Source organism: Phragmites australis, chromosome 14 (genome assembly GCF_958298935.1).
Source record: "Phragmites australis chromosome 14, lpPhrAust1.1, whole genome shotgun sequence".
Taxonomy (NCBI): Eukaryota; Viridiplantae; Streptophyta; class Magnoliopsida; order Poales; family Poaceae; genus Phragmites; species Phragmites australis.
Window position 1 is genome coordinate 5,598,296 of NC_084934.1, and position 26,073 is coordinate 5,624,368.

The 26,073-nt window shown below is 41.0% G+C and overlaps 1 protein-coding gene and 1 pseudogene across 2 annotated transcripts; one reads left to right on the forward strand and one right to left on the reverse strand.

The window, feature by feature from the left end:
- Nucleotides 1–558: 558 nt before the first annotated feature.
- Nucleotides 559–4,569, reverse strand: LOC133890963 (protein phosphatase 2C 53-like; annotated as a pseudogene).
- A 201-nt stretch (nucleotides 4,570–4,770) lies between these two features.
- Nucleotides 4,771–16,849, forward strand: LOC133890961 (ATP-dependent DNA helicase 2 subunit KU70). 2 transcript variants are annotated; one of them, XM_062331625.1, is made up of 19 exons: nucleotides 4,771–4,913; nucleotides 5,053–5,136; nucleotides 5,628–5,744; nucleotides 6,564–6,678; nucleotides 7,315–7,420; nucleotides 7,722–7,839; nucleotides 8,017–8,100; nucleotides 8,168–8,226; nucleotides 9,703–9,836; nucleotides 9,924–9,967; nucleotides 11,451–11,527; nucleotides 12,873–13,020; nucleotides 13,734–13,795; nucleotides 14,319–14,379; nucleotides 14,820–14,912; nucleotides 14,980–15,097; nucleotides 15,663–15,765; nucleotides 16,024–16,216; nucleotides 16,524–16,849. In XM_062331625.1, exons 1-19 carry the CDS (start codon nucleotides 4,851–4,853, stop codon nucleotides 16,635–16,637), a joined length of 1,893 nt encoding a protein of 630 aa, XP_062187609.1. In that variant the 5' UTR covers nucleotides 4,771–4,850; the 3' UTR covers nucleotides 16,638–16,849. The 2 variants fall into 2 exon arrangements, with proteins under 2 accessions (XP_062187609.1, XP_062187610.1); XM_062331626.1 differs by lacking the exon at nucleotides 5,628–5,744.
- The last annotated feature ends 9,224 nt before the right edge of the window (nucleotides 16,850–26,073 follow it).

The following is a 26,073-nucleotide window of genomic DNA, read 5'->3' on the forward strand; positions in this document are numbered from 1 at the left end:
TAGATAAATATTAGGCACTGAACGTTAATAATGAACTTATGAAAATAGTGTGTTTTACATCAATCAACTAACATTACCATCAGTCACACCAATCAACTAACATTACCATCGGTCATGGACAAATAGTACGAAAATAGAAAACAGCTCATATAAACATGTTACAAAAACAAGCTGTATGTGTAACAGCTTAACATTACATCTCAAATTGATGTTCAAATTTAGTTTAGCATGCAAGAAAAATAACCAGAGGTACTTCTATCTGATTACTATCAGCTTGTCTTTGTTTAGTTCACGAGGCTTGCAACTGATCGAAAGACCAGGGGCAATAAAAAGATACGGTATATCTGTTTTTGGTTACCCAGCTGCTGCCCAAACAGTTTAATATATTGCACGAGAGCTCCTGGTTCCTGAATCCCGATCATATCAGCCATGCTACGTTCTCATAGGCAAATAGAACGCCTAACTGGTAGTCTGTTACTGCATAGCCTAAGTTATATGATGATATGATCAAGCAGCAGCAGCAGCACAAAGAACAAAGCCCAGCTATCTCAGTGCTAATATACATGAACAAATAGAAACATCAATCATCTCCCACTGGTACCTTTGCATAGAGACATACATGACGCATCCCAAAATTTCAGAAAATCCATTAGCAGAACAGCTTTTAGGCAGTTTCCAGTAAGCCTATCATAGTATGCAGCATCAGAACCAACATATGAAAGTACACAGCAGCTGACATCCGACTGATGCAAGAGCCAGAATGGTGGCAACCGGGAAGTCAGTGACCAAGCACCGAAAGTCAACACAATCCAGAAAGAGGTAATGCAGGCATAGGTAATCTCAGCATGTTTTTAGCTTCTACATAGCTACGAAACTACACTCTTTCACTTAACAGTTACTGGGATAATCTAATAATTGGATGATGGATTGTCTAGTAAAATAAGCCGAGAACCTTTCCTTCGAAATTATTCCTCCTCACCTCTTCCTGGTCCATGATATGAGCAGAGGTGGTGAGAACGATGTAACCAAATTGCAAAACACAAAATGAAGTTCTCAGGAAACATGGCTCGAAAGATTAAGACATATTACATAACTGATGTTCCACCACATAAACTATTAGCTTCTTTCTATGAACTAACCTGACGTGAGGAAGCAGCCTCACAGTCCAGGACTCTATTTCCTTCACCCCAACCTCAAAGTGTGGGCTTATGATGCCACACTTGATCAGTCTTCCATCAAGCTCAACAACAATCTTGCCTGAACGGTGATCATCAGCAACAGTCTTCCATTGTGCTGTCCTAAGTTAATTCCTATCCCATGGTTAAATATTAAAAAATCACCAGAGAGATTTCAGATCACAATCTTCTTTTGTTATCTACTGAAACCTCTAGGAAAAAGATGCCCAGACAATTCAAGTTTGAATTGTTCTGGCTACACCAACCAGATTTCTTCCAAAAAGTGGAGAAAATTTGGAATGAACCGACTTATGAACAAAATAGCATTGATATCTTGCAAAGTAAAATTAAGAAAGTGAAAAAAATATTTTAAATGCCGAGGTTATAATCTTGCTGGTAGTTCGAAAAAAAAGGAAAGTAGAGTTGAGAAAAGAGCTAAGTGATCTAGAAAGTTTGGAGGAAGCTGGTCTTCTTGATGCTGAGTTTGATACCATACCATCCAATACTTTTAAACTATAATTGCATTTGGAAGCTTTCAGGTCATGATATAACCCAGCACTTCAGTTAACTACAACATCACCATAGCCTAAGTGCATAGTTATCTTTCTTCCTGCATAATAGCATACAAACTATACCTAAGCTACCTCAAATTAGGTGTCAGCTAACATCCAGAAAGTATTTCCAAACACTTTAATAGTAAATTATGTACATTGAGTTCAGAAAAGAACATAACATGTTGAAAAAAATCAACATTAACTGTATGCTCAGTGCTAGTTCTACACATGAAAGCTACATCAAGCTACAGAGCGTACAAACTATACCTAAACTACCTCAAATTCGGTGTTAGCTAACATCCAGAAGGTATCTCTAAACACTTTAATCGTAAATTATATGAGCATTGAGGGAAAAGAACATAACCTATTGAACAAACTTAAAATTAACTATGTATGCTCAGTGCTACTTCTACACATGAAAGCTACATCATGCTGTAGATTTTTGCACTTCACGTATGAAAGGCAAACCAATGGTGCTTTGAATTTAACCCAGGAATTCAGGACCCATTACACGGTTAGTTGAAACAAATATCATAGTAGACCCAACGAGGATTCATGGCTTACTTTATGGTCCAATGATAGCGCCAAGGGCTGCTTGCCCTGGCAGAGCACTGCTCGTGAGTCCTTGTAGTTGGAAATGATGACATGCAATGAGCAAACGACGGCGACCACAGCCGTTGAACCCACAGTGTCTGGAGCAACAGGCTAGGCTGTGGTTGCTGCATTTCCTCCCACCTCTGCGTCAATACGACTGAAGCAGTTCACAAAGGCCTTCTCCCACTGCTTCTTGGACTCCAGGATGCTTAAGTCAGTACCGCACATTGCTACATGTTGAAAAAAATCAACATTAACTGTATGCTCAGTGCTAGTTCTACACATGAAAGCTACATCATGCTACAGAGCGTACAAACTATACCTAAGCTACCTCAAATTCGGTGTTAGCTAACATCCAGAAGGTATCTCTAAACACTTTAATTGTAAATTATATGAGCACTGAGGGAAAAGAACATAACCTGTTGAACAAACTTAAAATTAACTATGTATGCTCAGTGCTACTTCTACACATGAAAGCTACATCATGCTGCAGATTTTTGCACTTCACGTATGAAAGGCAAACCAATGGTGCTTTGAATTTAACCCAGGAATTCAGGACCCATTACACGGTTAGTTGAAACAAATATCACAGTAGACCCAACGAGGATTCATGGCTTACTTTATGGTCCCATGATAGCGCCAAGGGCTGCTTGCCCCGGCAGAGCACTGCTCGTGAGTCCTTGTAGTTGGAAACGATGACATGCGATGAGCAAACGACGGCGACCACAGCCGTTGAACCCACAGTGTCTGGAGCAACAGGCTAGGCTGTGGTTGCTGCATTTCCTCCCACCTCTGCATCAATACGACTGAAGCAGTTCACAAAGGCCTTCTCCCGCTGCTTCTTGGACTCCAGGATGCTTAAGTCAGTACCGCACATTGCCTCCTCTGCTCTACCCAGCTCCTCTACCAGTACTGAGTGGATTCTCTCCCGTCAGTAATTTGCAACCTGCAACGGGAGACCAAAGACTCAGGGGTTGGAATCGATTGATAATTTGATATACAGACAGCGTGTGGGCAATGCTGAGATCGTTCTGCGTGTTGAGAAACGCAACCGTGGAGTGATTGAGACGACGGGGGTACGCACCTGAACGCCACCGTGGCTGTCGTAGACACCGAAGAAGAGCGAGGGGAGGCGGAACGATTCCCGGTTGAGGCCGTGGATTGGCGCATCGCCGGCAACCATCCAGAGCGGGACATCGAAGACGCGTGTCACCACGATGGCCGCGTCTTTCATCTCAGGGCGGCGCCCGCATATGGACTCAAGCCCCTAGAGCAGCACGCAGTCCACGACGAAGATGCTCCTGGCGATCGCCCCCGTGACCCTCGGCTCAGCGGCCTCCGGCACAGGGACCGACGCCGCCGCAACGGCGGTGAGGTCATCGAGTAGCAGCGATGAGGCCACCTCGACAAATCCCTCGAAGTCTGCGGTGGCGACGCTGCTGCAGTCGCTTGTGACGGATCACGGGCTCCCGGCCACGGATGCGCTCCCATCTGCTCCCTCGTGCCATCCAGCCATCCTGACCGGCGGCGGGGGTAGCGCGGCGCCGATACCGATCGCCGCGGCGGCGGCGGCAGCAGCCTCCTCCTCCATGACCTCAGCGACAGCGGCGAAGAGAGTGAGCCCCGCGGCCACGGAGCTAACGACGGGCGCGGGCACGGCCATCTCCTCCGTGGCGTGTGGGCAGTCAGCGCAGCGGGACAGAGCCATGGGGAGCGGCGGCGGCGGTGCAGGGTGGAAGCACGACAGTGGTGGTGGTATAGTGCTGCTGCTCCCCCCGCGTGGGCGTCGGGGCCTACTGGTCATGGGGTCAAGGTGAGGCTCAGGTCAGGCCAGCGGAGACAGATCTGAAGAGAGAAGGGGGGGGGGGGGGGACGGCGGGGTTGGGTGGGATCGAATCCAGGGGTAGGTGAGGGGAGATCACAGAGAGGTCATGGGGAGTGGTTCTAATGGAGGAACCGCTCGTGGTCAGCGGGGAGGCTGGGGGATTGGTGGATTCGAGCCCGCCGTGGATCCCCTCACCTGGAGCGCGAGGAGGTCGGCGGCGAGGGGGGGATCTGGAGGCGCGGGCGCGAGGAGGTCGGTGGCGAGCGGGCAGAGTGCGTCGACGAGCTCCCAAAGGCGCGTGCGGGAGCGGAGCGCGGAGCGGCGAGGGGGAATCTGGAGGTGCGGAGCGCGAGGTCGGCGGCGAGGAGGGAGGAGATGTGGGGCGAGAGGCGAGCGCGGAGCACAGCGGTGAGGGGGGATCTGGAGGCGACGTGCGGAGACGGGAGTGGAGGGACCGCTGTCAGAGCACGGGGAGGGGTGGCAGGACATCTGGCTGTGTTAGTGATTTTGACGGCACACGATGCTGTTGCGTCTGGATGCTGTGGGCCCAGCCCCATTTCGCCTCCCTCCTCCTTCCCCTCCCGTGCCCTCTCTCGGTCGTCGGTCCCCCCTCTTGCGCCCTAAACCCTAGCGAGTTTCTAGAAGCTTCCAGAATCCTCTCTCCGCTCCAAAGGTCCAAACCCTCGCTCGGCAGCCGGCGTCATGGATCTGGACCCCGAGGGCATCTTCCGAGACGACAGCGACGAGGACGATGACAATACCCAGGCCGGTCCCTGCTCTTTGCTCCGTGTTTCTCTCTCTCGTTTTTTTGGCTTGATATTACTGTGACGTGACTTGATCCTTCTCTGATGTGACTCCCTCTGGTTCGGTTCGTGGATGCTGGATTGCTTGCTCGGGGAAGCAGGAGAGGGAGGCCAACAAGGAGATGGTCGTCTACCTCGTCGATGCCTCGCCCAAAATGTTTACCCCTGCCGCCACCACCACCCAGGTGAGGCATCAGCACCACACGTGCAAGTTTCCCTGCATGTGGCTCGTCCGTGCTTTTATCCGAGGCTGCCTCCACTCGTCCCTCGTTCCGGTCTTACCTTCCCTCGAGTCCGATCTCGGGAAGGCGCTTAGGCGAGCCCCTAATCCTAGCTTACCCATCTAATTTGACAAGCTGGATGTTAGTGTGGAGTTTGATGACTTGATCATAAGTTTTTTCCTGGAGTGTTGCAAGTAGTTTGTTCGTGTTACAGTCAATTTACATAGGTTCTGGGGTTTTAAAAATATGACAAATGGGGAGTAGGAAGCTGATCTTGGTATCTTCTGGACTAGATTATGGTTTAGTGATTGCGGCGGGAATGCAATTGTAAAAGTATGATTCGCCTGTTTGCCCATATTTGTTTTGTTTAACATTCGTGTGGTTAAGTTTCATCGTAACATTCTTTCACGGTTTTACTACATAATGTAGCATTATTTTCTTATCATTTCTTCCAGGCAGATGAAAAGCAGGAGACACATTTTCATACCATTGTGAACTGCATCACGCAGTCTCTTAAGACACAAATTATCAGTAGATCCTACGATGAAGTTGCAATATGTTTCTTTAACACTGTAAGCTCTTACTGAAATTCATAAGATTTCTCTTATTGTTTCAGGTTCTAGTGAATTAGCTAGCTAATTTATTTTTCTGTATGATTTTATCGTAAGCATTTTTGGGGAGTACAGGGAAGACTCAGTTTTGGCCTAATAGTTAATTCTTCTATTTTCATGGTGTCAGAACTCAGTATTCCACCTCTAGCCCACAACTAAGTGATTTTGGGCATCAACGTGGTCCCCCTAAAGGGCAAAACACAAATTTGACTACTAGTTTCTATTGTAACCTATATTTATAAACCTACTAATATAATATTACGATATTGTATTTTTGTTATAAATCTACAGTTCTACACATAGTTTTAGGTATCCAGTTTAAATATTAACAGAAAAGTACAGATAGCCAAAGTTTAAAAGCTTGAATGCATGTTTCCCAGTGACCCCCAACATTACATTCTTTTTACTGCATGGAGCACTTACTAAGCCTAATGAATAAGAAGTGAACTTGAACACTAAAAGAGTACAGTTAAAGTGCAGTTGCATTCAGTATAGAACTATAGGATCAGAGTCGGGAATGACAGGTTCTGTAAGATAGACACATTGCTCTATTTTTGTTGTTTTCTTAAAGGTGAAAGACCGACCTAACTATGCGTATGTATTCACAATTTATATTAAATTATTAGTCATTTCTCAACAAATATGCAGCATTGCCTGCTTAAATTCCTTGTACTATTCAATAACTTTATGCATGATAGCATTATAAAGTAGAACCAATGCACTGATATTGCAAAGTATACTGCCCAGTGCCTTGATCCAGCTTACTCACAACTCTTGCAGAAAGAGAAGAAGAATTTACAGGACTTGGCTGGTGTTTATACTTATAATGTTGGTGACAGAGATCCACTCGATAGACCCACTGCAAAATTGATTAAAGATTTTTCTTCCATAGAAGGTAATACCCACTCTATGAATTGTTCCTTGGTCACACACATGGTCAAAGTTTGGAGGATATGCATGCTCAACTTCTTTCATCTACCAAATGTTTTGTAGAACGTGGTTCATAGGTAATAAGTATTGCTCAAAATATAAATTGTCCAATGGAATGCCTGATTTACTTTTATGAGTTTTGTTTCGCTAGAGCTGGTTTTGCAAGAGTTTTCTGATTAGTTGTCGTTATGCTATCTTCTCTATACAAAAGTCTTTGATTGGGTCTTCCTGTTTTCCCCATGTTACTAATATTGCTTCCACCCACTTTCTCAAGTAGAGAAAGTCTGCTGCCTAAAAATCAAGCGAGAAGACAATAAAAAATAATTCTCAAATATCATTATAGTCTCTATATCGGGTTGGTTATTGGTTTCATGTTCTCTTAGAAAGTTAATGTAGTGCGGTGGGCGGTGGCTAAGCATTACGTCCTGACTATTATCAAAATCATCAGGTATTCTAATTAATTTTGTTTTGGCCTGGGCAAACAGACTTGGTGGATAAGATGATAAGAAGCTAAGAACTATATGAAATGTTTGAGTAGAAAAAACATTGGAAGTCCTGTTTTTTATTTTCTGGCGCTAAAGCTTGTTTCAACTAATGGCAGATTCTTTCATGAGCAACATTGGAAGTCGATATGGAATAACTGCTGGATCTCGGGAGAATACCCTGTACAATGCTATTTGGGTCGCGCAGGCGCTGCTGCGCAAAGGGTATGGCCACTTCCCGTGCAGTGTCATAGTTTGTCTCCAATAACAAATTCCTGTGGGCTATTAACATGTTCTGTAGCCTTTGTACCTCTACCTTACCTTGGAGGTTCACTCAGTGAAGCTAAAATTTGTGCACATTGTGCAAACTAATCTAGTTTGCATCAGTTCATTTTGAATGTTGATGTTGATATTTCTGTAATAAAATGAATGTGGCATGCCACGAGTGTTTTGGCTTCCTTTTAGTGCTCTGCTTAATGCTCATCTGGACTTAGTGATTCCACATTGCTCATTTGAAAATTTTCAGATCTGTGAAGACTGTCAGTAAACGAATTCTTATATTCACCAACGAAGATGACCCTTTTGGTGCTATTACAGGAGCAGTGAAGACTGATATGATTAGGACAACAGTTCAACGTGCAAAGGTATGTCTCTATCATGGATATATATTATATTTCATACTGCATGCCACCCACATATTCAAAATGTCTGTATCACGGATATATAGTATATTTCATACTGCAAGCCACCCACATATTCAAAACGAAATAGTGTGTTCTTTTTTATCCTTTGTTTACCGATCAGTAATTGTTTTTCTCCAGGATGCACAAGATCTTGGCCTGTCTATTGAACTTCTTCCATTGAGCCGGCCTGATGAGGAGTTCAACATGTCCCTGTTTTATGCAGTAAGTCCCCATTATTGCTTCTTCTCTTCTCTAAGTGCTAACTGCTAAGTAGCCTCCAATTGCCCAGGATTTGATTGGTCTGGACGGAGATGAGATAACCGAGTATCTGCCATCTGCTGGTGAAAAGTACTCTTCTTGAAGCATCAATGTTACTTGTTGATTTTTTGGAATAGGCGATACATATTTGATTGGCATTTCAGTAAGGTACAATAGCCAATTTTGTCCCCGAACTTTGCTCAGAGGCTCAAATTAGTCCTTGAACTATCAAATCGGCCAGTTTAGTCCTTGAACTTTGCTCAGAGGCTCAAATTAGTCCTTGAACTATCAAATCAGCTAGTTTAGTCCCTAAAGTATCTATTTTTGGCCAAAAACATCCTTCCTCCTACGTGAAATGCCCATTATACCCTTGTTTCATTGGAACCCACCGTATCTGATCCGACTGCATACAACGAAACTCACTCCTTCTGATGTAGATATGAAAATTATATTGTCCATGTGAACATGTATGTTTGTAAACTGATCCTGAATTCAGTAAAGCAAACCATCAGCTAGGAGAATTCAGGATCAGTTTGAAAACACACATGTTCGCATGGACAATATAATTTGCACTTAGTTCGCACGTTTTCATATCTACATTAGAAGGAGCGAGTTTGTTGTGTAAGGTCAGACCAAATACGGTGGGTTCCAATGAAGCAAGGGTATAATGGACATTTCACGTAAGAGGAAGGACATTTTCGGTCGGAAATAGATACTTTAGAGACTAAACTGGCTGATTTGATAGTTCAAGGACAATGACTAATTTGAGCCTCTGAGCAAAGTTCATGGACTAAACTGGCCGATTGGAAGTTTATGGACTAATTTGAGCCTCTCAGCAAAATTCAAGGATGAAATTGGCTTGTGCCTTTCATTAATATCATCTCGCACAAATAAATCAAATGTTCAGACTTGAGTTGTGAATGGACATAGCATGTTTTACATAATCCCAATTAACTTGTCTTTTGTTTCCATGTGACTTGTCCTGTTCTTTTTTGAATGGATGGCAAGAGCTTTGCCAGTTTATTGAAGGAAGGGACAGAATTTTAAATTACAACACCCATCCCCGGTGTACACACTGAGAGAGAATAGACACCAAAAACACTATGCATTACAGTACTACACCTTCATAGCAAGCATCTCATGTAGACTTGTCCTTGAACTGCACGAAGAAATCTGTCATGGAGGACACTTTTGTTCAGAGTTCTCCATGTGTTTTGGGAGTATACGATACGAAGACCACCAACACTCATTAGCTGTATTCTAGCATGCATATGCTTTCATAAAGTTTCGTCGGTTTCTTGTATGAACTAATCCAATAGTTGTGTTACTTGTTTCTACGTCGTGCATCTATGAAAAATGATTGTTTGATACTATAGAGGTTGACTCCAGGTACGCTGAAGTACGTTAAAAAGCATACCATCCGTTGGTAGTGTGCTTGATCTTTATTTTTTGTTATGCTACTGGTCTGTTGATCTCTAATCATTTGGGAAGGTTGTACTTCCTTTGAATGCACATTTCAGTTTAAACCCCCTCACTTTAAATAATTTCTTATTGTTGTCTTTGAAGGCTGGAGGATATGACTGATCAATTGAGAAAACGAATGATGAAGAAGCGCAGAGTCAAAACTCTTTCATTTGCAATTACAAATGATGTATGCATAGAAGTGAATACATATGCGCTGATCCGTCCTACTACTCCAGGCATACTGACTTTGGTCTATTCTATGCTTCTTTACACAATGTTGTTGTGAGAATATCTAAGTATATGCTTGTTACTTCTTTTTGTAGGGACAATCACATGGCTTGATTCACTCAGTAACCTTCCATTAAAGGTGGGCCTATGATTTAAAGATCAGTTTCGTGTTGCCTTTTGTTTGGTGAAATTTCAGCCTCTGCACCATTGAAGCTTTGTTACTTTTGGTTACTATCTTTCATGACAAAAGTTGTCACCAATTCACCAGCCGCAGCAATACAGAACATGCTGGGCATGCAATATTATTCCTGGCATAATGCTCTACTTCTAAGGCTGTTAGTTTGCTTCTCTGGGAATGCTGTCATTGTTGACATTACAGCATCCTCTACAGTAAAAGTACGATATTGTGTTGCTCATAAATTCATATTATGAACTGCCTTAAGTTGTAACGAGGGGGAAAGAAGATGGTGGAAGCAAAATTGCTCATATAAATGTCAGATGTTCGTGAAATTTCCCTATATTGCTTCCCTTGTTAGGTTTTGGTTATCCATTATGCCTTCGTTTTCAAATGTTTCATTGGTGTCTACCAAAGTATCCAGAGGTGGAAACATAGTTTGGTGTGGTGCAGATGACCCAACAGCATTAGTGAAATCACCTCAAGGGCTTTAAGTCGCAGGTGGACACCCTTATGCTGCTGTCTCTATGAGTTTGAGTACATTGTGCCCCAGTCCCCCTGCTGCAAAATGATATTTCTTCTGTTTGAATCTTGAACGCCTTTATCCCTTAATGCAGACAAGGCATATAAACCTGCTGAACAGTCCGTTTGTACTCCATACACATCAAGAAAGGAATGTCAAAAAAATTGTTTTACATTATTCATTTACTCTTTTACAGTTCAGCTGTACATTACCACAGCTCGCAAGCATGTCGGTCGAGTGGGACAAATATGCACTGCTGTATATATTGTTGTGAATTTCTTAGAAATTGCGGAACAACATTTCTTTCACATTTTGATAATCAATAATATACAAAACTAGTAACAGACAAACTGAAAATTGCACAGGCACATATGCTAGGATCTGGAGAAAATTGTATTGAACTAATGGGTGGAAATAGGATGTGAAGGAATAGTTAGACATATGATTGTAGAGCAGGGATTTATCAGAGATATGATTGGATACATAAGGCTACTATGTTGAGATGAGATATTTCTGCCACACCAAAAAAGAAGTAGGTTCAAAACTCATAAAGTTGCACTTCTTTGTGAACTATTATTGTGACTTAACACAAAAATCTATTCATATGATCGCATGCGTTCGCAACCATATGCAATTGTTACATTAGGTATTACATTCAGAAGTGACTACCATAGTCACCCCTCTTGTCAAAACTGATTTGCCATGGCATAGTGACTTTAAAATCATTTTCAAACCATATTGTCTGTTCCATGGTTACTGTCCCTGAAAGTACCAGCATATATAAATTTTACATCTCCAGTGGCAATCAGGGTTCGCATTATTTAAATTTCTTCTAGGGGAAGATCGTGATGCAGCTCTTTTTTCTGCAGTTGCTGTATGCTTACTTATATAATTCTTCAACATATAACGATAACCTTTATACAGGCTGAGAGGTCTTTCATTTGCAATGATACTGGGGCTCTTCTTCAGGATCCACAGAAGCGTTTCCAGCTGTACAATGAGTAAGTAGGCACATGACACCGGCACTGTCATACATTTATTTGATTTTTGGGTGGTGTTTCACTGTTGAATTGTATGATCTGCTTGCTGACTACATGAACGTAATTGAAAAGTGGGATCCTTATTTCTTTCACAAACAACTTATCGTTTCTAATTCCCTTTAAACCTGCCATTATGAACCATTATTTTGCGAAAAGCCTTGGGGAGCTGGCATGTGCGCAAGTTTTCAGATGGAAGAAATGGATTAGTATGAAGCTGTGTTACCGGGACTCGCGTGTCCGAAATTTTTTTGCAGACACGCTGCAACACTCATCGGATACGTCGAAGCCGTGTCGAAGGGAGAAAGGTCACCTTCGACGAGACATATGAGGGCCGGCGGCGAGTTAGGAGAGGACAAAAAGACGGAGGAGACCTGAGAGAGATAGCCAGCATCGTCGGCGGAGAGGCCATGGCCGCGGCAGCAGCTCAATCCGAGTGGCAGTCATATCAGTAGAGATGTATTCCAGTGAAACCGAGGACACTGGAGAGGAGAGAAGGATGCGTACTGCCGATTTCACTAAGTCCTGATGCTAGATGGCGGCTGGCAGTGGGATATCCGTTGCAGCGGCGGCCATGTGTTGTGGGAGGAGAGAGAAGCAGCTACAGGAAGAAATGATGCGGCAGCGGCTTGCCTGTGTACGTGTGCACTGAGTTGGGAGAGGTTAGGGCATGTAGTGGGCTTAGTGGGCTGAGTGGGCCATCCAATGGCAGCCATAGTAGCCCATCTCTTCTTTTATTTACTTTTTTTTTTTTAAACATGTGATGCATTTGTTTGTGATCCATCATGTGACACAATCTAGAATGTGACACAATAGTAAATTGTTGCACACTAAAGTTTCTAATGCTCACTCAAAAAAGAAAATTTATATACAAATTTCTAATTTTGTATTTTATATATTAAAAAATAGTATATATTAGATGAATCCTTGAATCCTATTTTTCAGAGTTTGCCGAATTAGACACACGCACCCGAGTCGGACACCGACACCCGCACCCGTGTCCTGGTAACACTGGTATGAAGTACAAAGGGTTTGCAGACATGGGTGATACTGAAACCACTTCCAAAGCTCAATCCATCCTCAACGCTTATATTGATAACTGTGCACTGATAACACCTTTGTATGTTCAACAAAGTAGTACCAATTGCAAGATACCAGGAGCTTATTTTAGTTATGCATGCCTAGAAAGATAGTTTTGGCTGTGCTAGTGTTATCAACTTATCATGGATTTCCTTTGTGTTGGGTTTCACTGTTATATATTTGTGGTGTTAAGTACTTACTCATCTATTCATGCATTTTTGTCATGCAGCAAGGTCGTCAAATTTTCCGTTCGTGAACTCTCTGAGGTTAAAAGGGTTTCAAGTCATCATCTTCGCCTTTTAGGCTTCAAGCCATTGGATTGCTTGAAGGATTATCATAACTTACGACCATCAACATTTATTTATCCCAGCGATGAGGTAGTAACACTACTTTTTATGCTTCTGGAATTGCTTCAACGCCCAGTTGGAGTTTGAACGGGCAGTACTGCAGTTATCTCGTTCATTCTGAGAATGTCTTTGTTATTTTTCTCCATGCCATCTCACTTCTCTACCTTGAAGCAGATAATATAACAGTTGAAAACTTCAAATATTTTTTTGATGAAGATATTTTCATCATCATGAGATAAGAAGAATATGGTCTCAACGTGATATGGTGCATATTACTCGTCCACTTTTAGTGATTTGTTCTCATAGTAAAATTTCAACGTTTCCTTCTACGATCAGTTAGCACGTTGTCTGCATCATGTAAATTATTAATTTAAACCTAATTAAATCTCTGGTCATATCTATGACGTTTTTTTTTTGGGGGGGGGGGGGGGTAGGGACCCTGCCTGTAGATTATTGTTGTATAAATGGCAAATGCGCAAGAAGTCTACATGACCAAAATTACAAGGTTCACAAGACCTGACTACAGGACCTGATTACACTATAGAACTAATGCTATAAATCAACTAATGTTATTCGAATTTAACTCTAGATGAGGTAAGAACTTCCTAGAGGCTATTTCCTAGGATTGTTATGTTATGAATGTTTCTTTCTTTATCACTTGCTTAGAACTTCTAAGTATTAATATTTTATTCTAGGATGCATTTGTCAGATATCTCAGACTTACCCCGTATGCTCTGATGCAGCATATATTTGGAAGCACTCGTGTTTTTGTTGCTTTACATAGCTCAATGTTGCGTCTTGGAAGGTTAGTCACCATCACCTAGTTTCGCCTGAACTTTTTTATCACCTCTGTATAAAGAAAATATAATCCAAGGAAATATTAACAGTTATGATTTTATGAATGTAAATAAAGCTACCTTGAATCATAAAACTGCATTGTGAACTGTTATTAGATCTCATGTGATAGCTGTAGCTTTGAATCATGTAATACACACAGTAAAACATGTCACATCAGCAGCTATGGTTGGTACTATGCTGTGCAATAACATGCCACTGCAATTCATGAGTCTCAGGACATAAGTGGTTGGGCATGTTTAGTTTCCATGCCTTTCCTTGCCTAGCCTACCTTTGCTAGTGAGCAAGGAAATTCATCTAGTGGAGGAGCCAAATACACTTCTTGCCTACTAATTATGCTAGGCAAGGTGAGACTAGAGAACCAAACACGCGGAAGTGTTCTATCACATGCTAAAAGTACCATATATGTAAATTTCAGGTTTGCACGGTTACACGATCCATGTTACCAACATAAAGTATGTGTATGATTTCAGGTTTGCGCTTGCATTTTATGGGAATCCAACTCGACCACAGCTTGTAGCCCTTGTTGCTCAAGTGAGGGATGCTTTCCTCCCATGTCTATGTTACTGCAAAATAATATCTGCACAGTATGAGTAGTTAGCTCACATGATGCACGCCTTGCAAGTGCAACAACAAAATTTGCTTTTCACCTCTGTCAGTTTGAATGGCTTGCTTCTTTGCTTGAGCTTATATCCTGGCACCATATTTGTCTGGAAGATTTGCGTTTTAGTATGCAATGACCACATAATTTTCTTGCTTCAATCATGGTTCAACCATTTACCTGTATGTATCTCTGTATGTCAGATTATCTATAATAAACCCAAAATGAGTAGGGGTCTTGCAAAAGAAAGATCCTTATGCTAATATTTCTTTTATAAGATGACACTTTTTTCTGATTTTTTTTTTTGTCTGGGATTAGCTTGTATAGAGCTATGTCTAATATGCTTTCCAAAATGAACTCTGGGGGAAAACAGGAAGAGGTTGCTTCCTCTGGTAGTCAAGTTGAGCCGCCTGGCATGCACATGATCTATCTTCCATACTCTGATGATATTAGATATCCTGAGGAGGTAAAGACTGGCACTGTATTTATACTTTACCATCACTGTAAGCTAATTGTCTTACCTTGATTTGCAGGTACATGTGACTTCTGATGACGCGCCGCGTGCAACAGATGAACAAATCAAGAAAGCTTCGAATCTATTGAAACGCATTGATCTGAAGAATTTCTCTGTATGCCAATTTGCTAACCCAGGTATTTGCCCCTATCTTAAATCATATTGACAATGCTACTTTTAAGCTTTTGTTCAAATCCTGTATTTGCCCCTATCTTAATCCATATTAAAGCTGAGTGCAAAAAGAAGTACAAGAGAGTGCTGCATCATCTCAAATACTTGGTGCCGTTAGAAAACCATCAAATAGTCCAAAAGTCTTCTTCTGATATAGAGAAACCTTGCCATAAACTTCTTTGGAGTTCGCCTTTAAAGTCTAGGCTCAACTATAAGCCCACAACTTCTAGAATTATCTCTTGTCTGGGCTCCACTATGAACTTCCTCTATATTTTTGAAAGTATTTACACATACCAGATGTCACTCTAATCTTGACCAGTAGATCTGTTGCAAAGGACTGATTTTATTCTAGTTTACATAAATGTTCTATAGACAAAGAGTGCTTATTGTACATGCCTTATTACTTTGTTGGGCTAACATGTCAATGAGCATCAACATGTTATTATAAGCACTTCATTCACTTGCATAATTACACGAATTCAGTGCCTTCTAAATGCTCTGATACGGCTTCTGTTCTCCAACGTAAAACAGCTTTGCAAAGACACTATGGAATCTTGGAGGCCTTAGCTTTAGGCGAGGATGAGATGCCTGATATAAAGGATGAGACCCTGCCTGACGAAGAAGGCTTGGCTAGGTACTTTTATTTGTCTATTTGTGTGTGCTAAACTATATACCCCTTTTCCTTGCAAATGCAAATTCTTGAATAACTATAGGCAGCGTGTTGGTGACGTGACTCTACCCAAACAGGATACAGAAGATAAAAACATGATCAGTCTGCATGCTCAAATAAGCTGAAAATATACCTGTCGGTCATATAAAACCAATATGCAATGGTCACCTCTTATCTTATTTGTGTCTTGTGTGGGATGTTCCTTTGCCACTCTTATCCCAGGCCAGGAGTAGTTAAAGCTATTGAGGAATTCAAGGCTTCAGTCTATGGTGAAAATTATGACCAAGAGGAGGCCGAAGCAGCAGCAGCAAAAGCTTCCCGTGGTGAGGCTTCCAAGAAGCGGAAGGCAATCACTGATGCTGCTTCGCAGAAAAGTGCAGCTTATGATTGGGCAGAACTTGCAGATAATGGAAAGGTGAGTAGTCAAGTCCTCTCACCACGCGATCATATCTCCATAGAGGAAGGCAATGATGTTTTTCTTTAAGCACTACATGTCATGAAAATCTTCTTAATCCACAAGCTAAAGTTGATTAGAAATTTGTCTTCCAACATCATATGTGCAACTAGAGTCAACATATAGCGTGTTAGTGAGATATGCCTTGTTTACCTCCGTTGGATTTTCATTGGTCTATCCTCTGAATTCTGAAGCACGCCGTTCATATAATACTCTTTACTGACCATAACGATGATTGTTTTCTAAATTCTGTGTTTGTCATTTGCAGCTGAAGGATTTGACGGTAGTGGAGCTGAAATCCTACCTCACTGCACATGACCTTCCAGTCTCTGGTAAGAAAGAGGCACTTATCAGTAGGATCTTGACTCATCTTGGCAAATGAAGCCACTTATCTGAACTTAGTTTTCCCAAAGCCGACTGTCATCTGTAGTGCTGTGTGACGGCTATAGCTTGAAAGCTTGTCTGCGATATGGTCTTCCCTCCTAGTGCAGGCTATGTGCCAATTTTGTATAGCAATATGACTAACGCCATTTGCATGCCAATGTTACTGTTGACGACAAAAATTGATATTTTGAAGTAATTTTGGTATGGTTATGTTTTTAGGTGCTCGATTAGCCGAATTATTAGACATCGTGATTAATTAATTTGGTTTGATAGTTAAGTGATTAATTGGCCAGATTATTTACTAGTTGGTTTAATTCGGTTGTCAAATTCATGATTAGTCTTCATCAGATATTGTGTAGTTTAATTCGGCTCTTATATGGATCATTAGCCGAATAAAAGAAGTACTCATGCATTTATTAGCTAATTCGATTGATTAGTTGATTCCATTAGTAATCGGTTTACTAATTGAGTTGTTAGTGCAATAGTTGAGCTAATGATGGATTAATGTGTTAATGTGTCCAGTTAATTAGATGATATTGATAAACATAAAAGAGAGAGAGCATTTGTTTTGCGAAAGCAAGGTGCATGCAGGCAATAAGCTAGCAGCGCATGCAGACAATCAGCAGAGCAGAATGGGTATCAACGTCTTGGCCCAAGCGGTGGCTGACGCGTGATGCTGGAGCATATGCAGGTGGGCACTCGACCATAGCAGCTCGGTCACAACACTTGACTAGGCGCTCGACCACAATAGCTCAATCATAGCACTCGACCACCCGACCAGATAAATAGTACTTTCGACCAGATAAATAGTATTTTTACTAGATGAACAATATTTTTGACTAGATAACAGTACCTGATCAGTGAACAGTAACTGTGCCCATGACCAGGCGATACGGATAGATATTCGAATTAGAAGCGTAGTCAAATCGAAGAAGAACGAACTGTAATAAATGATACTCAGGTAGATATATGAGAATTTACGTGGTTGAATAGGAAAGATGTGTTAGTTATAGAAAGTTTAGACTCATGTATTATAGTCGAATCATATCTGTAAGTTTTATTCGGTTTGAATTAGGAGTCTTAATCTTGTATGGCTAAGACCTGTCGCTCTTTAAATATGAGAGGTCATGATCGATTGAAATATCCAACAATCGATCAAATACTAGTCTGTATCTACTATTTTTCTACATAGCTCATGTAGTCCTATTCCTCCTCCTTCCTTCTCCTGCTGCTACCTATTCTTGATTTCGACAACCAAGGGCAAGCTGTTGGCTGACCGTGCCTTGATGGGTCCCTCCTGGGTGCGATTTGCTGACAAAGATCCGTTGTCATAGTGTCAGACTGGGTTTCCCAGGTGTTACTCGTCGGGTTAGGTATCTTTTACCGATTTGCTCGTAAATCGGTCGCTCGTTGCCGCGAAAACGCAATAGTTATCTCCGTTGCTGAACGCCTTGCGCGTGGTGCTACGGATTGCACATGAGGTGCTCGTGTGTTGGCATGAGGATTCATATTTTGGCGCCAACATATTTTGGTGACTTCGTTGGGGAATTGACTTCTTCAGCCATGACGTAATATGGACTCGAGATCAACTCTAACAACTTCATTACGCCATCCATCTATGCTAAGCCTAAGGTATAATTTGCAAGTACATTAAATAGACATGTTAATGCTGCTATGCATGTGTTCTTTAGTTATGTAAGTACTGTGTAAAAGATTATATGGTAGTAATGACATACAATATTCCATGTTAAATAATGCCCGCACATCGGATTTTAAAGTTATTAGCATGTAGCAAGAATTTGTACCTACTAATTCATCGACAATATTTGTATCGCCTAGTGTATTACAAACTAGCATGTCGATGAACAATCATTACAGCTGAATTGATATAATAGGTTCAACTAATTATTATGAGCCATTATATGATAATAGTTCTAGTAGTGCACAACAAAAAATTGTACATATTAATACATCGGCAATGATTTCGCCACCTATGGTTACACCACAAGTTATGCCGATGAATGATATATATGGCTAGGTAATGTTAATCATTCGGCTAATTATTTTGAACCACCATATGCTACACCACATGTCACTAGAACGGAGGTTACACTCTATACTTTTTCAATATCATATGCAACATCTAATGCGTATAGTTTGGCTCCATACACCACTGATGATTATGGCCGAATAGATGAGAATTCAGCAAGTACGCATGTACCTCTATACAACATTATGGCATATAGTGTATTTTTCACACTACCCTAAAGTTCTAGTATTCCTTGCAATTATTGTCGGAAACTTATTTTAGTGTCCCTTAACAAGATATACCATATGTATATCCCACAATGTCATATTCTGGCCATGTATTTTTAGCCCGGAACGATGAGTTGATTCTACGTTACTCGGCTCATAGCCGGGCGTCATATGGGTCTAAAAGCATCGGGGGACAATCTGATATGGAAAAAGAACAAAGCCTGACTTCTGTTGAATGGTCGAACACAGTCGAGGCTATAGTGTTACCACTTGAATTCCACGTTAAAACAATTGGCGATCAATTTGATGTGAGAAAAGGAATTCGGAATTCATCTTATAGGGAGTCAAATTCAAACTCAAAGAAACAAAGGTCTAAAACAATTGATGAACAGTTTGAGGAAGACTGTATCACAATTAAGGTAGAATTGCAAAAGAAGTTTATTTCATGCTATTGAAAGATAAAGCAAGGCGTTGTTAAGATAAAGGAGATTCTATCCATTGATGCCCTGTTAAAAGAGATACGATCTGAAATTACGTTATCTGTTTCCCAATCTGATATTATAGACTCTATACTTTATGATTTCAAAAGATTGGGTAAAGAGGATAATGTAAGCAAACAATTAAGTTTAAGTATGAATATCGAAAAATCGACTACTATTGCATACAAACAGTCGAATAATAAAGAAGGAAAAATATTAGAAACTATTAAGAAAAAAAATACCCTTGTTGCTTGAGGTCAAACCTTGTATAGAATGTAGGGATGCTAATAAACAAATTGATAATGTGTCGCAAGGGAAATTTGAAATAGAATTTGATAGTGCAATATCTGTATATAGAAGATCATATTTTGAATATGATAATGTGGTCATATATCCACGGGGTTTTAAAGTGCTAGAAATTGCAAAATTCGTGAGTAAGGATAGTAGAATCGCTGTGGGATTTGTTGACTAAATTATTGCGTCATATGGGAAGGCCGACAATAGCAATACAACCCCAAGAAAGATAAAATGTCATTAATGTATTGCTCATGGTTATTTGGCTATGCAAGTGTTTTATTGTAAGTAAACTTTACCAAAAAATAGGTGCATGTGTTGACGACTAAAATTGATATTTTGAAGTAATTTGGGTATAGTTATGTTTTTAGGTGCTCGATTAGTTGAATTATTAGACATCGTGATTAATTAATTTGGCTTGTGATTAATTAATTTGGTTTGATAGTTAGGTGATTAATTGGCCAAATTATTTATTAGCTGATTTAATTCGATTGTCAAATTCATGATTAGTCTTCACTAGATATTGTGTAGTTTAATTCGGCACTTATATGGATCATTAACTGAATAAAAGAAGTACTCATGCATTTATTAGCTAACTCGGTTGATTAGTTGATTTTATTAAGTAATCGGCTTGCTAATTGAGTTGCTAGTGCAATACTTGACCTAACGATGGATTAAAGTGTTAATGTGGCCGATTAATTAGATGATATTGATAAACATAAAAGAGAGCAACGCTGCTATGCTGCAACAAGCTAGCACTGAACGGGCATCAACATATTGGTTCAAGCGGCGGCTGACACGTGATGTTGGAGCACATGCAGGTGGGCGCTTGACCACAGCAGCCTGGCCACAGCACTTGACCAGGCGCTCGACCACAGCAGCTCGACCACCTGACCAGATGAACAGCACATCCGATTAGATGAACAATACCAAACAGTAGCCGCAACTACGACTAGGCAATACAGATAGATGTTCGAATAAGAAACGTAGTCAATAGAAGAAGATTGAACTGCAATAAAAGATACTCGGTAGATATATAGGAATTTATGTGGTTGAATAGGAAAGATATGTTAGTTATAGAAAGTTTAGACTCATGTGTTATAAATCAAATTATATATGTAAGTCTTATTCGGTTTGAATTAGGAGTCTTAATCTTATACGATAAAGATCTACCGTTATTTAAATATGAGAGGGTCATGGTCGATTGAAATATCCAGCAATCGATCAAATACTAATATGTATCTACCAGTTTTGTACATACTTCTTGTAGTCCTAATCCTCCTTCTTTCTTCTCCTGCTACTCGTTCTTGATCTTGACGACCAAGGACAAGCCATTGGCTGACCGTCCCTGATGGGGTTCCTCTCGGATGCGATTTGCTGACGAACATCTGTTGCTGTAGTGCCAGACTGGGTTTCCTAGGTGCTACTCGCTTGTTTAGTTATCCTTCCTTCTCTGCGTGGTGCTACGGATTGCACATGAGGTGCTCGTGTGTTGGTGTGAGGATCCATATTTTGGCGCCATCAACAGTTACTTCCGTGTTATTTTATTTTGAGATGATGTGCTTTTGCCTTTTGCAACATGTATTATCATACTTATCTTAAAATTGCAAAAATTGGTGGTCTGAAGAGAGAGCTCCACGTAGACGAGGTACAACGCGTGGTTGATTATTGGGCCCATAGTGGAGTATTTGAGGTTCAGACCCTACATATTTATATTTCAACCCTTCAGTTATGTTTCATTCAATATTTTACCGGTTAAAGCCCTACAAGTAGAAAAGGAATTACAAAGAGAACCACTGGCCCATTGTCAGTCCATCATATTTCCCTCCCTCCTCTTCTTCCCAGAACAACCCAAAACTGGCCGACAACCTCACCTGCCCGCAATCCCACCTCCTTGCACTGCTGCTGGATGGTGGACACCATGCCTCCCGCTCCCACCGTGGGTTGTTGCTATCCAAAGCCGGCGATGCTGCCCGCCCCCTGTCGCGGGACACCGTCGCCGACTTCCTTACACCCCGTGCCACCGTCGTCGTGAGCTCAGGTCGGAAGCGCCTGAATCCAATCGTCCCTGCATGGATCTGTCCCGCCGATGCCTGTACCTTGCTCTCCCTGATTGGTCGCCTTTGACCTCGTCTCGCCCGGCGTCGTCGACTTCGCGCGGTCCCAACCTCGTGGGCAAGGCGAAGCTGCATAGAGCTTGAGTGGTGCACTGGTATTGGAACGAAGAATTTTTTTATTAATAATCTGTTCATATAGAGTATATAAATGTATATGTTATTAGATGCATTTTAAAGTGGTCAAGCCTCTCACAATGCTAACGTCAGTCGAGTATGATTTAGATTCGAGACCTAATCATTTTGGCTCAAGTTTCGCCCCTGTTCGTGGGTGCAGCGATGGCCATCGTGCGGCGGCGGCGGCAGCTGCTGCTGCTTCTCAGTGGCCTCGTTTCTATCTCAATCGGACGTGGTCCCGAGGAATCCATATTGCTCAGGCTGCTGCTTCTCTGCAGGTCACTCTGACAGTCTGCATGGTGAGGATGTGGAGGCTGGGGCTACCAGCCAGTGTGTGGCGTTGGTCGTGCCCTGAAAGAAAATTTTGAATTGAATATTTCTAAACAGACGGCAGAATCGTCCTTCTAAAGAGATGTATAAAAATACCCATCCATACGCACTGAACCATATTTTTATAAAGATCTACTGAACCAACAAAATAGGCTATCCAACTTCAGCATCAGCTTCGGTCACCACACAACAAATAATAAAAAAGAGCGATAGTAGACCAAAGAACAAGGTAATATTCGTTTTCTTGTCTTCTCAACCAAGTAAATCTAAACATAACTCATCAAAGTCTGGAAGAGCCGGTGCAATGTCTTATAACATTGTGCTTCCAGGAAGAAATCTCGTCGAGAATTTTTGCCATTTCTTGTCTTGGTAAAATGCAAAACCATTCTCTCTATTGTCGTAAAGAAAAGCAAGAGAAATGAAAGTCCTACTAGCCATTAATTTACTGGGGAAAAAAAGAAAAGGCTGTAGGGACATGAGGCAAAGATTGTATGATAAATAATTGAATACTAACTAATATATGTCCAATGCACGTGCAAAGAATTGAATAGCCTCTCACCTTGCTTTATCCCTTCCCTTAGTCTTACTTTTGAGCTAGATCAGGAACCTACTCCTTATAGTATTATAGCAAAGCAAAGATATCCCTTTCCTTGTTTTTTTTTCCTTTCAGGCTGCGTGCATCTTTAGTCATGCAGAGACTAACAACAAACTATTATATGGTTATATCTTCTTGTTATGATGATACCAAATTAATAAAGCTTTTTTCTCAAGAAAAAACCTTGCTTTATCCCTTCCCTTAGTCTTAGTTTTGAGCTAGATCAGAAACCTACTCCTTATAGTATTATAGCAAAGCAAAGAGTGAAGATATGTGATTAGTGCACCAAGAAACTGTTGGTCATCATGAGTACCATATTGCAAACATCAACCCACAAACACACCATTGGCTTTCCATTCGAGCCTACTTCATTTCAAGCTCTAATTTGGTGTGAGTTTCACATCACTACATGAAAAACAGATAAAATAGATATAAAATTAGTAACGGGTTGTAGTCAGGACCTGTTACTAAAGAATATTTAGTGATAGGTCTTATATAGCCTTGGGTCGGAACCGGACCATAACCTGTTATTGATGGCAAGTCATCAATAACGAGTCATAAAGTTACTCGTCACTTATGACATTAGTGACGGATCGTAACTACACCTGTCACTAATACATAACATATTAGTGACGGGTCATGTTATGACTTGTCACTTATGACCTAGCATTAGTGATGGGTCTCTGTGAGGAATCGTGATGTTCTAAGAGGGGGGAGGGATGAATTAGGATACTTAAAAACTAATGGCTTCATAAACTTCACAAGATAAACCTATATAAATTTCCATCTAAATGTACTCTAGGTTTATCTAGTGTGTCTACTCTACCGTTCAAAAGGTTTGTTACCTACACTAGGAATGTAAATTACAAGTATGTAAATACAGAAATGGAAATAAGATAGAGAGAGTAAACTCGGCACAAGAGATTTTTATCCTGTGGTATCGGTGGCACACAAGCCACCCCTAGTCCTCATTGGAGCTCCATAAAGGATATACTCCCAGTCGCCAAGACTTTCGGTCACGACTCTTGAACTACCAAACCACCAAGGCAAGGTTTCAAGTACGATGAGTAATGAAGCCACCATGGCGAGGTCTCACCACTAACCTCTCTTTTGGTCAATTGTACGTCGTCTTCACTTCGGAGTTTCAGCCACCAAGTCGAGGACACGCTTCTTACCGTTGCTCCACATCAAGTCGGAGGGTCAACAAGCTTGAGCCACCAAGGCTCAAGGTGCTGACGAGTCACCAAGACTCTAAGGCACTGACGTATCTCTCAGTACAAGGTTAGATCACTCCTTGATCCATTCTCTAGGTTGCAGCACCTAACAATACTTCTCTCTAGGCCTATAAGCACTAATTACTTTCTAATCTTGTGCTTAATCATCTTGGATGATCACTTTTAGTACTTTGATGGCTTGGATGTCTCCTCAAGTGTATATGAGCTTCTCTGGACTCCAGCACCTTCGAATGACTGAGTGGAGGGGTATTTATAGTTTCAATCCTGTGGACTAGCTGTTGCCTCAATGATTCAAAATTTTTGTAAACGTCACATGATCCGGTGTAAATAGATTGTACTCACCGGACCATCCGGCGTGTACATTATCCACGAACTAGCCATTGGAAACCCACTCAGATTCATTGTGAGCGTCGGAAGGTCCGGCGTGATGTCCTAATATGAACGTGGAAGCATCCGGCGTGCATCCAATGCTAACCGAGCCATTTGCAACCTCTTTGTAAAAAATGGTCCGGCATGTTCATTTTGTGAACTCAAGGGAAAACGTTAGAGCACATAAGAGAGAGATTCATGAGCTATGATCAATAAAATGATACCAATTGTAGGGATTCGATTCAAAAATATGGTACCAATTGAGTTAGAATGAATTATGTGGATACCATTTGAAATGAAAACACATGGATCACAACTAATAAAAATCAATAATATAGTTTAAACTTCCCCTATATGTGTGCATACATATGATAAGGGTGAAACATACGTACAACTTAGACAATATGTAGAGATATGATGTTTAAGCCATTTTATGCATGGAGGTAGCTTAAATGTACGAATAAATTAACAATGACACCAATTGATGAATAAACATTGCATACATCTGGGAACTTGTAAATTACTCTATGAGACTATAAAAGATATTACTTGCATCACATGTTAGTCTAAAAATCACAACATATATGATATGTTCCCTCTAAATGAGTGCATACAAGTAGAATACTTGTGAGAGACATGCACTTATCATTGATAACAATAAGAAATTTATCCTATAGATTGGACTCATGGCACATAAAGACTATCAATTGAAGAAATATGCCATGTAAAGATCATACAACTAATAAACCATGTAGGTTGCTCATAAGAAAGAGAGAAACACAAGCAGCATACTAAAAGAAAAACTTACACTAGGCACTGCAATAAATTTAGTATGCATATGCAATCCTAGACACGGTAAAGATATACATCAATTGAAAGGATTTTGCATCTAGTACCATTACCTCTTTTACCTTTGGATAGAAATTTAGGTATATGATGATAATGATCTTTATCAATACGCCCAATCTTGTACACTTGACTTATTTGCTTGAACCTTTATTTCATTTTATGAGCCAAATCTCTATAGCCGCCTCGAGTTTTAAGTCTTTTTTGGAACCCAAACCAATTAGGGCTCCTTCATGTTATTGATGACTTCCTTAGGCACCCAGATAGGTTAGTTCCACTTCTGGTCCTTTCTCCCAACCATGTGTGCAACCACCTTGAAATTGTCCTTCTTTTTGAGCTTGTAGTGATTGCTCTTGATCTTGATCTTATAGTTAAGTTTGGTGTAGAGGTTGAAGGTCTTGTTGGAGAGATTTATCATCTTCTTATTCTCCTTGGTAATCCTTCTTGACTTGCTTGCATTGGAAGGACTTGTGGCATTCTTGATGACATTTGAAGCATGTCATAGTGGATCTCTCCGCAAGCTTGTTCATTATGCTATCACGATTATCTTGAGGAGGTTGAACATGTATTTTGCCCTTTAATCTTGCCAACTTCTTCTTTAGCTTCTCCACTTCTTGTTTGAGCTTATCATTCTCTAGTGCAATGAAGTTGTTAGGTGGTTCTATAACAGCATTCTCGACATAAATTTCATTGTAAAGGGGTGAGCTAGAAAAATCAATCAAATCATCACAACAAGTGGAAGCATATATCATATGATTCAAATTAAATAGATAGGTAGGTTGCTTCAAAGGAATCTTAG